An 18,406-nucleotide genomic window follows, 5' to 3' on the forward strand; every position below is an offset into this window, starting at 1 on the left:
CCGTCCGAGGCAGAGTCTGTTCGCCACATTCGGCACACGTGATAGCTCGCTGCTCTCTGATTGGTTGAATCGTTTTTTGGACATAGCTCGGTAACTACTTCTCCGATTAATATGAAACCTTGAAAAGGCACATCCTCAGGTCCCCAGCAATATATCTGGCAAGTTTCAAGTATATCGGACCCGTGGTTGTCGAGAAACAGCGGTCACAGACAAACACACAGACAAACACACAGACATACAGAGATTACTGGAATTATAGATAGATTAGTATTTTGGATTTTATTTTGGATTTTTTAATTTTTATTTTTGGATTTTTATGGATTTTAGCCATATTTGTGTTTGTGATAATTTTATGGCCTCTGAACATGCAATGCATTCGGTAAATGTAATAATGAAACATTTCCTTTCCGTTGGTTGTAATTATTACTTATTCGCATGGTTTAAAGGATAAGGTGCCGAGCTTGAAAAAATAGGGTCTTGAGTTTGAGCTCCGACCGTGCCATTGAAATAATTCCAGGTGGGTTGACCAATAGCTATGCCATCAGTGGCACAGATATTGGTCCACCAGCAAACCCGTTCTAATGAAACAACCAAAATCTAGGATCACTGCTCACCTCCACTCATTTTTCTTATTTAGTCCCTGTCTGTGGAACCAACTTCCACATTCTCTTCACTCTCATTCTTCCCCCCAGGTATTTCCACATTCTCTTCAACCTCATTCTTCCTTACAGGCTGTTCACCACCTTCTCAGATGGTGTTCACCATCCCCAGTCCAAAACTATGATATTTTCTGCACCGTAAAACCACCCCATCCCCCCACGCCAATTTTCCATCTCGTCTGCATCCATCCTGTCCACCCTTTGCATTCTCTGGAACCCCCTCATTGTTATGCACATCACTTGTTTGCCGTCTCTGACTATTTTCCCCCTTGGCCCTGTTGTTGATATTTTCCCCTCTTTCTGCTGTTCCCTTTGTTATTTTTCATTCTAATCTGTTCTGTGTCCATTCTGTTATGCCAAAAGCAAGGCCGAGGGACAGCCTCGACTCTGTATACAAAAAAAATGAAGAAATAAAAAAAGCGATCACACTCTCCATACTGTTTTTAACACTATCTAACAATGGATCCCCTCCACCTCCACCTAGCAGTCTGCACTATAAACTACTGGATCCACTTTGTGGTTTATCAGATGAACCTTTTGTATAGAAGAGTGATATGACCATTGGCTTGTGATTCATATGTTACAGGTATGGATAGACGCAGGTTCACAGATATTGTTCTCGTTCGCCATCTGTCTGGGATGCATTACAACACTTGGCAGTTACAACAACTTCAACAACAATTGCTACAAGTATGAACACAAGAATTACTTAATCTTTTCTTCTACATTTTACTTGAGCATACTTCGTTCACTGCCAACATTTTACAAATACCCCTTTAAAAAGTGAATCATCCAGAAAGTGATTTACCAAGGTTTCATTTGTTTCAGGTGAAATGAGCCAGAGTAATGAGCAATATAATAAATTTATGCTCAAAACAAAATGTAATGAATAATTATTTAAGTATGATGATCTATGCTGGTGAAGAAGATTACAATTCTGAAATTCTCTCTTCAGACTGAACAGACCAGTCATTGAAATATTCCATTTTGAGAAGTTGAATATCGTCATTAAATAAAAGGCATCTTTGAAATGGAGTAAATCAAGGGAAGCGCAGAGCACCCCTCCTTTTATATCGAACCATTTCTCCATATGCAACTTTAACACAGGGACTGCAAATTTGCTTGTCGGCTTCTACTGGACGAAATCGGCTGCAAATTTCAGAAGTAGATGCTTTGTACGTCTTGGTAATATGTGCCAAATTTCACCAACGTCTGTGTCTACATTCTTGAGTTTTATTAACGAAAACCCTCGAATCAACGTTGGTGTCTGTCTGCCTGTCTGCCCGTTGAATTTGAGAAAATTTGTCCTTCCATCTGCCCGAAATGTGTTGACACTCGTATCTCAATGGCGATATATTGAAACAAGCTAAAACTTGAAATATACATTGGCCTATACATCTAATTGATGGCTTTCAAAACAAATTTCACCTATGTGCCATAGTTTTTGCTTGGCATAAGAGGGGCAAACCCGAAAAAAGTTGCACATAGAAACATTTCAACTCCTGTAGTAATCAATATAAAATAAAGTTGCGTGCCGATAGAATGAAAAAGGCACAAAAAGAATGGCAGTGAAATTTTTATTTCTTTGTTCAAGATTGTTCAAGATCTTGATTGTTCAAGATTCAAGTTCAAAAGAAGGCCACATTCCAGTGGATTGGGAACTGAGTACCCTCGTCCCTCTATACAAGGGGAAAGGTGACCCTCTGGATTGTGGTTCGTATAGAGCGATAAAGTTATTAGAGCATGGAATTAAGGTGTTGGAAAGGGTGTTGGAGAAGTGGATAAGGAAGAAAGTGAAGATCGACGAAATGCAGTTTGAATTTATGCCTGGAAGCGGACGACAGACGCGCGATTTTTATTGTAAGGCAGTTGCAGGAGAAGTACATGGAGAAGAGGAAGAAGTTGTTTCTTGGGTTTGTTGATCTGGAGAAAGCATTCGATTGGGTTCCACGCAAAGTATTGACATGGGCATTGAGGAAGTTAGGAGAGGAGGAATGGTTGATCAGAGTAGTGATGGCAATGTACGAGAGAACGCACACAGCTGTAAGGACGAAGGACAGGAACAGTGGTGAGTTTGAGGTGAAGGTGGGAGTGCATCAGGGGTCGGTACTAAGACAACTACTATTTGTAGCTGTGATGGAGGTGTTGACTCGGAACGTAAAGGACGGTTTACTGTGGGAGCTGTTTCATGCAGATGATCTGTTGTTGATTGGGGAGAGTATGGATGGACTGAAGGAGAAGATGAACAAGTGGAAGGAATGCATGGAGGCAAAAGGTCTGAAGGTGAACATCAGAAAGACGAAGGTGATGGCAAATGTTAAAGCATTTGTTGAGGTGGAAAGAACTGGAAAGTGGCCATGTGCTATGTGCAGATAGGGTTTCGGAGTGAACTCCATTCAATGTACAATGTGCGCTTAGTGGGTTCATAAAAAATGTCATGGTCTGAGAGGGTCATTAACCAGTGTGGCAGCTACATTCAAGTGAACGGTGTGCACAGAGGGAGCTGCAGATGGAGGAAATGTTGAGTTGGATCTTGGAGACAGAATGAAGCTGGAAGGTGTGAAAACATTTTGCTACTGAGGAGACATGCTGAATGGAAAAGGTGGATCAGACTCGACAACGGTTGCTGGAGTGAGATGTCCATGGAAGAAGTTTCGGGAACTGAGTGGCGTGCTGATGAGGAGGGGAGTGTCGTTGAAGCTGAAGGGAAGGTGTATGCTGCATGTGTGAGAAGTGTTCTGATTTATGGGAGCGTGACATGGGTAATTAACGTAGAGCAGCAACAAAGGCTGGAAAGGGTGGAAATGCGAATGGTTCAGTGGATGTGGAGTATCGTTGAGAGAGAGAAAGACAAATGATGAATTGCAAAAGATGATGGGAATAGGGCCTGTGACGGATGCTGTGAAGAGAAACAGGTTGAGATGGTTTGGTCATGTGTTGAGGAAGGATGAAAGTGACTGGTTGAGAAGAGTGATGGAAATGAATGTAGAAGGAAGTAGAGGACAGGGAAGACCGAGAAAGACTTGGCTAAAGGTGGTGGAAGGAGAAATGTGGGCAAGGGGGTTAGCAAGGGAAGATGTAGAAAATAGGGCAAAATGGAGAAGATTGTCATGGGGCTCTCAAGGCTAACCCCTGCTCTAGCAGGGAAAATGGCCTTAAAATGCCTGGTGTTGTTGTTGCTTTTCCAGATTGGATTGATACTGTATTTCATGACAAGCAATGGGAGAGATGGTTTACAGTATCGGGTGGCACTCCCATACAGACCACGGGAAATAGGTTGGTTTTTAATTAGTGTAATTTAATTGATGTATGCGATGTGTCCATGTATTTTTTCAGCTGTGGTTGTAATGGCCACTTTATAAGTGGCCATAGAAAATGGAGGACGTTCTTGGGAAAAATTCCAGGGGCATAGAAAAGGCCCCTTTATATATGGTATGTGCCAAGTGGCAAATATAGAAAAGAAGGGACATTCCACAGCTTGCAGAAAATGCCAGATGATGGAAAAGAAGAGACATTATTCAAAAAGAAATCATGCATGCATGCTGTACTACCCTTGTGTTCTCAGGAGGAACCAAGTAATGCTCTAGAAATGGAGTAAAAATGCTAGAGATGGAGTAAATGTAATTCTGATGTTCTGCCTGAAGGCAGTTTCACCTCTGTCAAAGCAGCCTCATGGCAAGGATTACACTATGTGGTTTGCCATTGCCTCCCAAAGTTCACAGTGATAGTAAAGGTAGGAACTTGGAATTTTGCAATGGTGTTGGTGACAGCTCACCTATTCTTTGTGAAACATACAATGGGATATTTAACGTCCACCAACTGATGCTAGCAGATCGGACAATAAAAAGGGAATTTAACAGGAATCCTCCCCCACTGTTGCATAAAATAAATTTGCCAACACTGTCAAAAGGAGAGCAATGCGAGGGTGTGGTTTATTTTTCACAAATTTCATCACAGACATCATTTTAACAAAGTTATTTGCTTGAGCAAAAGTTGATTCCATGACAGAAGCTGTTGTTTTGTTTTCATGGTGTATTGTTTGGTACCGAATGATATGTTGCAGAAGAATTATTTATTGAAAATGTTCTCATCCCTGCCTCAAAATCTCCTATTTTTCCCCAACAGGGATTGCGTGTTTCTCTGTTGTCTAAGTAGTGCAACGAGTTTTTTCGCTGGATTTGCCATCTTCTCGGTCCTCGGTTTCATGGCCTTTGAGCAGGGTGTTCCGATTTCGGAAGTGGCGGTCTCAGGTCAGGTTTCCTTGCACCTCATACCTTCGAAAACCAATTTGACCTTTTCCTGTCATTTGCTTCATAGCACTTACGTTTCCCAATCTTTAGTCCCTCACTTTCATTCCATTGTGTGGCAATACACTGGATATTTTGTCATTAGTTGCTTCCTGTTGTTGTTCTATCATACCTGTGTGAATGTACCTGTTGTATGCCAGGTTTTATATGTGTATAACCTAAAATGGGGGGACTGAACATAAAAAGTGCAATTGTTTTACAACGGTGAAACATATATACATTGAAATACCAAGAAATAAAAGCTGTCCTTCTCCACTCTTGCTGCATATTCAGTTTTGATCTCAAATCCAGATTTCTTGAGTATATAGCAATAATAAAATATTTGACTTCACTGTTCAAATACTTATTAAGGGCATTGTATTGTATATCCAATATATAAAGCTCATTTTAACCACTGACTCATTGTTATGAATGTTCGGTATCTTCCCGGTGTCATGGAAAGCAGAAATTTGGCGAAGTGCATATATACAGTGCATTCAGAAAGTATTCAGACCCCTTCATTTTTTTCACATTTTGTTATGTTGCAGCCTTATACTGAAATCGTTTAAATTCATTTTTTCCCTCATCAATCTACACTCAATACCCCATTATGACAAAGAGAAAACAGGATTTTAGAAAGTTTTGCAAATTTATTAAAAAGAAAAAACTGAAATATCACATTGACATAAGTATTCATACCCTTTGCTTTGACACTTGAAATTTAGCTCAGGTGCCTCCCATTTCTCATGATCATCTTTGAGATGTTTCTACACCTTGATAGAGTCCACCTGTGGTAAATTCAATTGATTGGACATGATTTGGAAAGGCACACACCTGTCTATATAAGGTCTCACAGCTGACAATGCATATCGGAGCAAAAACCAAGCCATGAGGTCGAAGGAACTGCCTGCAGGGCTCAGAGACAGGATTGTGTCGAGGCACAGATCTGTGGAAGCCCACAAAAAAAATTCTGCTGCATTGAAGGTTCCCACGAGCACAGTGGCCTCCATGATTCTTAAATAGAAGAAGTTTGGAACAACCAGGACTCTTCCTAGAGCTGGCCACCCGGCCAAACTGAGCAATTGGGGGAGAAGGGCCTTGGTAACAGAGGTGACCAAGAACACGATGGTCACTCTGGATGAGCTCTAGAGTTCCTGTGTGGAGATGGGAGAAACTTCCAGAAGGACAACCATCACTGCAACACTCCACCGACCTGGGCTTTATGGCAGAGTGGCCAGATGGAAGCCTCTCCTCAGTGAAAGACACATGACAGCCCGCTTGGAGTTTTCAAAAAAGCACCTAAAGGACTCTCAGACTGTGAGAAACAAAATTCTGTGGTCTGATGAAACCAAGATTGAACTGTTTGGCTTCCGTCTGGCCACTCTGCCATAAAGCCCAACTGGGTGGAGTGTTGCAGTGATGGCTGTCCTGGAAGTTTCTCCCATCTCCAGAAAGGATCTCTGGAGCTCATCCAGAGTGACCATCGTGTTCTTTGTCACCTCTCTAACCAAGGCCCTTCTCCCCCAATTGCTCAGTTTGGCCGGGTGGCCAGCTCTAGGAAGAGTCCTGGTTGTTCCAAACTTCTTCTATTTAAGAATTATGGAGGCCACTGTGCTCTTGGGAACCTTCAATGCAGCAGAGATTTTTTTGTAGGCTTCCCCAGATCTGTACCTCGACACAATCCTGTCTCTGAGCTCCGCAGGCAGTTCCTTCGACCTCATGGCTTGGTTTTTGCTCCGATATGCATTGTCAGCTATGAGACCTTATATAGACAGGTGTGTGCCTTTCCAAATCATGTCCAATCAATTGAATTTACCACAGGTGGACTCCAATCCAGATTTAGAAACATCTCAAAGATGATCAAGAGAAATGGGAGGCACCTGAGCTAAATTTCAATGTCATAGCAAAGGGTATGAATACCTATGTCTGTCATATTTCAGTTTTTTCTTTTTAATAAATTTGCAAAACTTTCTAAAATCCTTTTTTCTCTTTGTCATTATGGGGTATTGAGTGTAGATTGATGAGGGAAAAAAATAAATTTAAACGATTTCAGCATAAGGCTGCAACATAACAACATGTGAAAAAAGTTAAGGGGTCTGAATATTTTATGAATGCACTGTATACTACATGTCTGTGTTGCAGTTATGAAGTGCAGACTATTTTTACCTATGCCACCGAAGGTGGATATGGTGGTTATGTTTTCCCCTCTGTCTGTATGTTTGTTTGTTTGTGAACAGGATATCAAAAAACATTGTGGACGGATTAGAACGAAATTTGGTGGAGAGGTTGGGTATGTGACAACAACGAAATGATTATATTTTGGTGAAGATCTGGATGTGAGAATTTTTAAAGTGATTCGTTTACCATTGATTGTTAGGGTTAAAACCAATACATAGCACGATATCTCAAAAAGTTGTGGGCAGATTGGAACGAAATTTGGTGGACAGGTTGTGTGTTTGACAAGGAAGAATCGATTTGATTTTGATGAAGATCTACATCGGCATCCAGATAAGAGTTTAAATTTTTTTAAAGTGAATCTTAATCAATGAGTGATATTGTTGGAACCCATCTGTGGATCGGTCCCATCGGCCGATGGGTCTGACCCGTTTGCGGATCCACAGATAGGTCGCCCGACCCATCTGTGGATGCACTAGAAATGACAATGCAGACCCATCGGCCGATGGGTCTGCGCCATCTGCGGATGTGTTGTTCACCTTGAAGGAATGTGTATGCATCAATGGTGGATGAGTATGTTTATTTGAACCTAAAAATAAGCAATTGATGTCAAACGGTTATCGACAAACCACATGTCACGGACTGCTTTATAAACATTTATGACATCAATTGCTTATTTTTAGGTTCAAATAAACATACTCATCCACCATTGATGCATACACATTCCTTCTAGGTGAACAACACATCCGCAGAAGGCGCAGACCCATTGGCCAATGGGTCTGCATTGTCATTTCTCGTACATCCACAGATGGGTCGGGCGACCCATCTGCGGATCCGCAAACGGGTCAGACCCATCGGCCGATGGGACCGATCCACAGATGGGTTCCAACAATATCATGTCAAAGACGATAAATAGCATGATATTTCAAAAAGTGGTGGATGACTTATGACAAAACATGGTGGATTAGTTGGGTAAGTGACAAAAACAAGCCAATTCGATTTTGATTCAGGTCCGCATCCAGGTACGACCTATCGGTAGGATACAAAACGTAAACTGTTCAAGCTGGCGGGGGTATGCGCTCTACCGGGTGCTGTTCTGGTTCAATTATTTAATCACTTTGTGTGTGTTCTGTCATTTCAACCAACTTCTCATTACTTTCTCCCAGGACCTGGTCTGGCATTCATAGCTTATCCTAAGGCAGTATCCATGATGCCTTTGGCTCCACTCTGGGCTTCACTCTTCTTCCTCATGCTCCTCTTCCTGGGCCTAGACAGTGAGGTGACTTTGACTTAATGTTTCAGCAACACTCAAAAATCAATTCAATTGCTCTCATAATTCAAACTTAAACAAAACCCAAATGTTGTAATTTTAAAAAAGTTTCAATGCTGTTCTCTTACCTCCACTCCACTATGCCGGTAGTTTGTGTGTATGGAGACTCTTGTCACCTCCATCATGGACCTGTTTCCTTCCACCTTCCGCATCGGCCACCGGAGAAAACTTCTCATCCTCGCCTGTGTTGTTGTATTCTACTTCTGTGGACTCTTCCTACTTACTGATGTAAGCAGAGATTGCATAAAATTGCCAAAATATAAATCTCATGTTGGCAGATCATTAAAGTTAGCAACAATAATTCAGAGATGTCTTTCATAGGGATGTCTTTTATTGTTCTTAATGCATCTACAATTGCAACTGTATCTGCAAATATGCTTGAATTCCACAAACCATGAGGCCCAGTTTGTTCGGCATTGAGCCGACATTATTCGTAATGTAACACATGGCATACAATCACGTGAAAAAGTAAGTACACGCCATGTAAAGTTTTGAATTTTTCAACATATTTCAACATACAGCTATTTGATCTTCATTTCAACAATATTGATAGATAAAGGTGATATAATATAACAAATATCATGAAACATTTACATTTTGTAGACCAATTGTATAAACTAAATAAACATAAATGCAAATTTCGCATGTGTAATGTAAGGTATCTCGACAAACTACGATCAATTGTCGTACACGTTTATTCACTCTGCCGATACAGGCCCGATTCACCTCAGCGCCATCCGAGCTCGAGCGTAGGGATACAATGCGGTCACGGTGTAGGGATACAATGCGGTCACGGTGTAGGGATACAATGCGGTCACGGTGTAGGGATACAACGGGGAATATTTGCACTTCATACATGACATCCTCCCCATTAAGTCCAAAATGACCAAGAGCAATACGTGCTAGATTTCATGAATTGACATTTCAAAAGCAACATTTCCAAAACATTTATGTGTGCAAACGATTATGAGAATAATGAAAATACGTGAAAATAGAACATGTGTCACCGTGAAAATAGAACATGTGTCACCGTGAAAAAAAACATCTTCAAAGATTCAACCTGTCCGGTGCTTTTCTCTCACGCATTGAGCGTCGCGGTGCACCAGTGGATACAGAGTCCGAGGTGATTCCTTTGGGTCGCGGTGTACCAGTGGATACAGAGTCCGAGGTGATTCCTTTGGTCTCCACGAAGGGTGTAGCGTTCGCAGAGGTTTTGGGGGCGTCCAAGCCGGCTGGAGCGGCCACGATGATCTCCGGCAGTGGTGGGTCGAACTGTTGTCCTGACTGTGACGATGCTGTGGGCTCTATCGACTCACAGTGACGGTAGGTTATGTGGTCCTGATGTCGACGAATTTCGCGGCCCCCCTGCAGGCGAATCACGCAGGACAGTGTACCTGGCTTCTTTCTCCATGATGTCCCCTGGTAGCCACGATTCACCTGCACCAAAATTTCGGGCAAACACTGGATCTCCAATGTTGATACATCGACTGTTGGACGTCTTATTGTGCACCAATATTTGATAAAGCTGGCTCTGATAAACATTTGATGATATGTCTGGTTTGAGATTGTCAAGTGTCGATCTCAGGTGTCGTTTCATCAATAACTCAGACGGAGCTGCACCGGTTGTTGATTGTGGCATGATGCGGTATTTGAACAGGAGACGAGACAGCTTTGTTTCCAGGATTCCCTCCTGAAGTTTCTGCAATCCGGATTTGATGATTCCCACGGATCGTTCGGCCAAGCCATTTGAAGCCTGGTGATGTGGGCTGACAAACGTATGTTTGATGCCGTTCCGACGTGTGAACTCAGCAAACTCGGCACTGGAAAAACACGAACCGTTATCAGTCACGATCATCCTGGGCAGACCATGAGTGGCGAAACAGCGTCTGAGTCTTTCGATGACAATGGCTGACGTAGTACCACGCATCACATAGGCATCAATCCATTTTGTGTGCACGTCCGTAATTATTAGAATCATGCTGCCGTTAATAGGCCCGGCATAATCGAGATGTAGGCGATGCCACGGTTCGCTGGGCCATTCCCAGGGATGCAGTGGTGCTTTCGTAGGTGTATTCCGGGTGCTCTGGCAGGGGTAACAATGTCGAACATGATGTTCGATATCAGCATCAAGATTCGGCCACCACACATAGTTTCTAGCAAGTGACTTCATCTTCACAATCCCGGGGTGACAGTCATGGATTTCATCCATGACCCTGGAACGCAGATTTTTCGGGATCACGACACGACATCCCCAGAGTAGGCAACCATTTTCCACGCTGAGTTCGTTTTTACGTGCTTTAAAAGCCACAAAATCTGGGTCACCCTCAGGTAGCAAATGCCATCCAAGCTGTACAGCCTGGACAGTTCTGGACAGAACGGGGTCTCGTCGAGTATGAGTGCGGATCTGGCCGGAATCGACAGCACAATCTTCCAGATGATCCATCAGTGCGATAATGGATCCTGGTGTAGGCGAATCATCAACGGATTCTGGAAGGGGTAACCGACTCGTGGCATCTGCATTTGTGATAGACGAACCGGGCTTATAACGTATGGTGTAGTCATAAGCAGCGAGAAACAGGGACCAGCGGATGATCCTGGGCGGTAGTGTGTCAGATGTCGCCGTAGTTGGACCAAACAGACTGATCAGCGGCTTGTGATCAGTGCGAATCGTGAAATGATGTCCAAGAAGGTACTGGCGAAATTTGCTGACGCCGAAAACGATTCCCAATCCTTCCTTGTCAAATTGGGAATAGTTCTTCTCTACCGGGGACAACGTTCTGGATGCAAATGCAACTGGTCTTTCCGTACCATCTGGCATCACGTGTGATAATACACTCCCCACTCCATACCGACAGGCATCGCATGTCAGCACAAGATCCTTCTCTGGATCAAAATGAATGAGAACATTGGATGATTTGAGCAGATCCTTAGAGGTCTGGAATGCTGATTGTTCAGTAGACCCCCAGCTCCAGGAGACTCCTTTCCTCAAAAGCTGATAAAGGGGGCCCAAAACGTCGGTCACATTCGGAATGTAACGACCATAGAACTGAAGCAAACCGAGGTATGACTTCAATTCGGTCACGTCTCGTGGAGCAGGAGCATCCTTGATAGCTCGGACTTTCTCATCTGTCGGGTGTAGACCCTCGGCATCAATCGTATGACCCAGGTACGTGACTGATGGCACCATAAACTTGCACTTGTCTCGACGCAAATGTAGGCCGGAGTTCTGAAGAAGATTTCGGACTCTCTCCAGGTTTTGAAGATGTTCCGCGTCCGTACGACCAGTAACCAGAATATCATCCTGGTAAACAAACAATGTTGCGTTCGGCGGCAAACAAACTGTCCATGACACGCTGATAAATTCCAGGTGCAGATTTCACTCCAAAACTGAGTCGGTGGTACCTGTACAACCCACGATGCGTGTTGATGGTAAAATACTGTTTCGAATTCTCATCCAAGCGGAGCTGTAGATAGGCGGATTTGAGATCGAGTTTCGTAAAAGTCTTGCCTCCCGTGAGACGAGCATAGAGGTCTTCAATCCTCGGGATTGGATATTTATCCAATGAAGAACACTTGTTCATGGTCATTTTATAATCTCCACATATGCGGATGGACTCGTCCGATTTTATGACGGGAACGATGGGCGCCGCCCATTCGGCATACTGGATTTGCTCGATGATCCCCAGATTTTCAAGATGATCCAGTTCCTTGTCAATCCGCTCCCGCAGGGCGAAAGGGACTGGGCGAGCTCTGCAAAATATAGGATTGGCATCCCGGTCAACCCTGAGTTTAGCCATATGTCCTTTCAAGGTTCCAAGCTCATCCTTGAAGACATACGGGTACATATCCAGCACATTTTTGAGTGTGTATGCTGCGGTAGGAGAAACGTTGGCTGCCCGGAGTTGATGAATGCTTTTCCACTTCAGTCGAATTATGCTCAACCAGGTCCTGCCGAGTAAGGAAGGGCCCTTTCCAGGAATGACGATCAGGGGTAGGTGAAACTCACGGTTATCGTAGCCCACCGTGACGTCACATGTACCGCAGGGAACAATCTTCTCACCCGTATAGGTGGAGAGACCATAGGTAGTAGGTTTCAGATGGGGTTGGTCAGCATCACTCCACAGGTTTGTGAAAACAGCATGGCTGATGAGCGAGACGGCCGCACCAGTGTCGACCTCCATTTGCAATGGTCGATTGTTGACGACAACAGTGGCAAGAAGAGGGCTATGGTGAGAATCAATATGAAGCAGGTCATACGATTCTGAGTTGTCGGAAACAGAGCTCACCTGGTCAAGCTCAGGTTCCTCCGAACCGATAAACTGATGAATCTTCTTGGCTGCAAGCAGCAGCTTTCCCTTTTCCCGATTTGCGAGTGATGCAAGCTGGAGCAATATGGCCAGTTTTCGAACAGAAATTGCAGGTGGCATCTTTGAACCGACACGACTCCGGAGGGTGCTTTCCGGTGCACCGAAAACATTGGTTGTGTGTTTGAGACTGCACTGGCTTCTGATGAGGAGCCTTGTTCCAACGTTTTGGCTGAACATGATCCAACCGATTCACAGCAGGGCTGGTACCAGATGAGCGAGTGGCACCGATGCTTGTAGCATTGCGTTCAGCACTTTCCATGGAAATGGCGGTGTCTCTGGCATTTTGGAATGTCAGTCTTCTCTCAGCAAGCAGGCGTCTACGAGTGCGGTCATCGGACATGCCAACCACCAGCAAATCACGGAGCATGTCATCAATCGTGTCCCCAAACTCACACAGATGTGACAGTTTTTTGAGGTGTGCAATAAAATCTGCGATCGACTGACCTTGCTGCTGTCTGCAAATGGAAAAATTAAACCGACACAGGATGACTGAAGGAGCTGGATTACAATGTTCCTTTAAAGTGGCCTTGAGCTCTGCATACGTGAGGTCTTGGATTGTCCGAGGCCGAATCAGGTTTTTAACAAGTGTGAACGTCTCACCTCCGCAAACGGACAGGAAGACGGCCTTCATCCGGGCTTCGGTCGTGATGCCGTTCGCCTCGAAGTAAAAACACAACCGCTCAGAATACGTGTCAAAATCCCCCTCATGAGGGTCGAATTCATCGATATGGCCGAAAGAAGTCATGGTCTAGATGTTTATCCTCGTCGCCATGTAAGGTATCTCGACAAACTACGATCAATTGTCGTATGCGTTTATTCACTCTGCCGATACATGCCCGATTCACCTCAGTGCCATCCGAGCTGGGCATAGGTATACAATGCGGTCACGGTGTAGGGATATAACGGTGAATATTTGCACTTCATACATGACATGGAAAAGTAAGTACACCCCTACATTTATCACTACTTCAAATACCTAAAATTAGAATTAGGTGCACCAGCTCAGATGCAAATTAATAGACCATCTTTAAAGAGGATCTTGGAGGAACCTGTCTTATTTAAACCTCAGACATTTAGTTTGGTTTGCTCTTTGTTGTTGAAGTGTGCGGCGTCACCATGCCTGGATCAAAAGAGCTCTCTGAGGCCTTCAGAAAGAAGGTTATAGATGCCTACGATTCTGGGCAGGGATTGAAAAAGATCTCCAAACAATTTGAAATCAATCATCCGACTGTCCGGAAGATCATCATCAAGTGGAGAAGATTCCAAACAACTGCCAACTTGTTCGGGCCAGGCCGCCCCAGCAAGTTCAGCCTGAGAGCAGACCGCAAGATGCTGAAAGAAGTCTCTAAGAACCCCAGAATGTCATCACGGGACCTACAGGTAGCTCTTGCCACTGTTGATGTCATAAGTGCATGAGTCTACCATTAGAAAGAGGCTGCACAAATTTGATCTACATGGCAGGTGTGCCAGGAGGAAACCTTTGCTGTCCAGAAAGAACATCAGGGCAAGACTAAAGTTTGCCAATGAACACCTAGGCAAAGTCCAGCACTTCTGGAACAATGTGCTCTGGACAGATGAGTCAAAGGTAGAGCGATTTGGCCACAGTACCAGAAGACATGTTTGGCGAAAACTAAAGACAGCATTTGACCACAAGAACCTGATACCAACTGTAAAGCATGGTGGTGAAAATATTATGGTTTGGGGCAGCTTTGCTGCATCAGGGCCTGGGCAACTCACCATCATAGAATCCACTATGATTTCTTCATTGTACAAGAGGGTGCTTGAGGATAATGTGAGGCCATCTGTCGGAAAGTTGAAGCTAAACCGAAGGTGGACCTTGCAACATGACAATGACTCTAAACATACCAGTAAATCCACCAAGGAATGGCTGAAAAGAAAGAAATGGAGGGTTCTGGAATGGCCAAGTCAAAGCCCGGATCTAAATCCCATCGAGATGTTGTGGGGGGATTTGAAACGAGCTGTGCATGCAAGAAACCCTTCAAACATCGCACAGCTGAAAGAATTCTGCATGGAGGAGTGGGCAAAAATTTCTCCCAGTCAATGTCAGAGACTGGTAGACAGTTATAAGAAACGCCTACTTGAAGTTGTTTCTGTCAAAGTGAGCAATACCACCTACTAGAGCCAAGGGTGTACTTACTTTTTCCACATGCGAAATTTGCATTTATGTTTATTTAAATTATACAATGGACTACAAAATGTAAATGTTTCATGATATTTGTTATCTTATATCACCTTTATCTATCAATATTGTTGAAATGAAGATCAAATAGCTGTATGTTGAAATATGTTGAAAAAGTCAAAACTTTACATGGGGTGTACTTACTTTTTCACGTGACTGTAGCACAACATTAAAATTCTTTTTTCCATTTGAAAATAATTAAAATTTAAACCCTGTGTTGCAACACAAATCATCACATACAAGTCATTGTCTCTAAAGGAAGTTTCTGTTTTATATGGCATAAATAAATTCCACAAACACTGTGCTTAGTTCTCCACCGTGCATTTTTAACTACAAACTGTTATTAAACAGCGAGTCACTTATATAAGTTGATATAACACATATATCATTCCTTGCATCCACCTGTTATATATATATATATATATATATATATATATATATATATATATATATATATATATATATATATATATTGTATCGGTTACTGCTGGATGCACACAATCGCCTTGCACCGGCCAGAACACGGCCAGACGCGCCTCTCCCGGGCATGCCCGGACTCACTGTTCCCGGGCACGCCCGAACCTCCCGGGCACGCCAGGTCTCGTCTTTCCCGGGCATGCCCGCTCTCGCCTTTCCAGGGCTCGCCCAGAGCGTCCGGGCATGCCCGCTATCGCCTTTTCAGGGCTCGCCCAGAGCGTCCGGGCATGCCCGCTATCGCCTTTCCAGGGCTCGCCCAGAGCGTCCGGGCATGCCCGCTATCGCCTTTCCAGGGCTCGCCCAGAGCGCCAGCCTCGACCTGCCAGGCCGCAGCCAAACACGCCCGGGCAGGTCCAGACTCGCCTTTCCAAGGCTCGCCCTTGACACCCGGGCATGCCCGGTATAGCTTTTGCCGGGCAAACTTCCCGACATAAATGTGTATATATATTGCTGCCCGATAAACGGGCTTGTCAGAATACCTGAGCTGTTTTGTTTCAATAAAGCAACTCGGACGAATTCCGTCTTTGGTCGCGTCAATTCTTTCGACTCGCGTTGGAGCGCAGTTCCTTCATTGGTGACCTGCCGACATGGATACGGCAGTGACGCTTAAACTGCCTACCTTCTGGGAGGCTCACGCGGCTGTTTGGTTCGCTCAGGCGGATTCTCAGTTCGCCCTGCGAGGCATCACCGCGGACGACACCCGCTTCCACCATGTTGTGGCGGCGCTCGGTTCCGCCACCGCGGCCCGCGCCTTGAGCCTCCTCGAGCACCCGCCGGCTGCTGACAAATACGACGCGCTGAAGACACTCCTCCTCGACGCTTTTGCCCTCTCACCGGCAGCACGCGCACGGCGCCTGCTCGCTCTGCCCGAGCTCGGCGACACGCACCCGTCAGAGCGCATGGACTATATGCTCTCGTTGCTCGGTGAGCACTCTCCGGATTTCTGTTCCGCGAGCTGTTCCTTCGCCAGCTGCCTCACCCGGTACGCCTCGCCCTGGCTGGCATGTTGATCACGGATTCCCGCGCCCTCGCCAGGGAAGCCGATAAGATCTCTTCGGCGGGCCAGCACATCAGCGCGGTTACCTGGAGCCCGCCGCCGTCCGAGGCGACGCCCACGACGCCTGAGCGCCCTGCGCGGTTGGAGGCCGAACTGCCGGTGCAACTGGCGGCCGCCACGCCGCACCGCCCTCTTCCGACACGACGGCCGGGGCCTCCAACTGACCGGGCGTGGTGTTATTACCACGCCAGGTTCGGACACAAGGCTCGGACGTGCCGGCCCCCGTGCACTTTCGGCAGGTCGGGAAACGGCCGGGCCGGCGTTCTTTCCCAGCCATGAGCGCCGGCCACTCGGGCAACTTGCTGTTTATTCGGGACAAAGCGTCTGCGCGGCGTTTCCTGTGTGACACCGGCGCCCAACTGAGCGTCATACCCGCCTCCGAGCAGGACAGGCGGGACGCCGTTTGCGGCCCCTCTTTGGTCGCTGCTAATGGCTCGGCCATACGCACTTTCGGCCCACGCGTCGTCACCCTCTGCTTCGGCAGCCAGCGTTTTCAATGGACTTTTGTGACCGCCTGCGTCCCCATGGCTTTGCTGGGCGCCGACTTCCTCTGCGCGCACGGGCTGCTGGTCGACGTCAAATGTCGTCGCCTTGTCAACGCCGAGACCTTCAGCTCCCTGGCGTGCACGATGAGCAGCTCCGCGCCGACCGAACTGGCGTGCGCCCTCCCGGCAGCGAACAAGTTCGCTCGCCTGCTCGTGGAATTCCCGGCCCTCACGCAGCCGACGTTTTCGGCCGTCGCGGTGCGGCACGGGATCGAGCACCACATACCCACTACGGGCCCGCCGGTCTATGCCAGGGCCCGCCGCCTCGACCCGGCCAAGCTCGCCGTGGCGAAGGCCGAGTTCGACGCGTTGGAGCACCTCAGCATCGTGCGGCGCTCCGATAGCGCGTGGGCCTCGCCACTGCACATCGTGCCAAAGCCGGGGGGTGGATGGCGCCCGTGTGGCGACTACCGCCGTCTCAACGATGCTACCACCCCCGACAGGTACCCGATCCCGCATATTCAGGACTTTTCCGCCCGTTTGGCGGGACGGCTCATCTTTTCGAAAATTGACCTGATACGGGGCTACCACCAGGTACCTGTCCGGGCGGCCGACGTCCCGAAGACGGCCGTCATCACGCCGTTCGGCCTGTTCGAATTTTTGCGGATGCCGTTTGGCCTCAAGAACGTGGCCCAGGCGTTCCAGCGCTTGATGGACGGCGTGCTGCGTGACCTGCCGTTTCTTTTCGTCTATCTGGACGATATCCTCGTCACCAGCACGTCCCGCGCCGAGCACCTCCTCCACCTCCGAACACTGTTCGGTCGCCTCAGCGAGCACGGCTTAATTGTCAACCCGGTCAAATGCCAGTTCGGCGCGATGACCATTGACTTTTTGGGCCACCGCATCACCAAGACCGGGGCCGTGCCGCTGCCGACCAAGGTCGAGGCCATCACCACGTTCCCGCGTCCCCGTTCCATCAAGGCCCTCCAAGAGTTCCTTGGCATGGTGAATTTTTATCACCGATTCGTGCCCCGCGCTGCTCAGCTCATGCGGCCCCTTTACAAGGCCCTCCGGGGCAAGCCGGCCAAGCATGACATTGTTTGGTCCGCGGCCATGGACGCGGCCTTCGCCAGCGCCAAACGGGGCCTCGCCGACGCAACGCTGCTGGCTCACCCGGTGCTCAACGCGCCCATTGCCCTCACTACGGACGCCGCCAACTCCGCGGTGGGCGCCGTCCATGAGCAATGGGTGGACGGGGTTTGGCAGCCACTCGCTTTTTTCAGCCGGCAACTCCGGCCGAACGAGTTAAACTACAGCACGTTCGACCGCGAGCTCCTCGGGCTATTCCTGGCCGTTCGCCATTTCCGACA

At 46.7% G+C, this 18,406-nt stretch overlaps 1 protein-coding gene across 8 annotated transcripts in view; it reads left to right on the forward strand.

The window, feature by feature from the left end:
* LOC137438815 (sodium- and chloride-dependent GABA transporter 3-like) overlaps nucleotides 1–18,406 on the forward strand; it is a 285,952-nt gene that overhangs the window by 237,991 nt on the left and 29,555 nt on the right. For all 8 annotated transcript variants that reach the window (XM_068134240.2, XM_078767392.1, XM_078767385.1 and 5 more), the window contains 4 exons: nucleotides 1,246–1,349; nucleotides 4,785–4,909; nucleotides 8,287–8,399; nucleotides 8,541–8,678. In XM_068134240.2, the coding sequence (XP_067990341.2) occupies nucleotides 1,246–1,349; nucleotides 4,785–4,909; nucleotides 8,287–8,399; nucleotides 8,541–8,678 (480 nt within the window). The remainder of the gene's footprint in view (nucleotides 1–1,245; nucleotides 1,350–4,784; nucleotides 4,910–8,286; nucleotides 8,400–8,540; nucleotides 8,679–18,406) is intronic.

This window comes from Myxine glutinosa, chromosome 1, assembly GCF_964187855.1.
Source record: "Myxine glutinosa chromosome 1, kmMyxGlut1.1, whole genome shotgun sequence".
Classification (NCBI taxonomy): Eukaryota; Metazoa; Chordata; class Myxini; order Myxiniformes; family Myxinidae; genus Myxine; species Myxine glutinosa.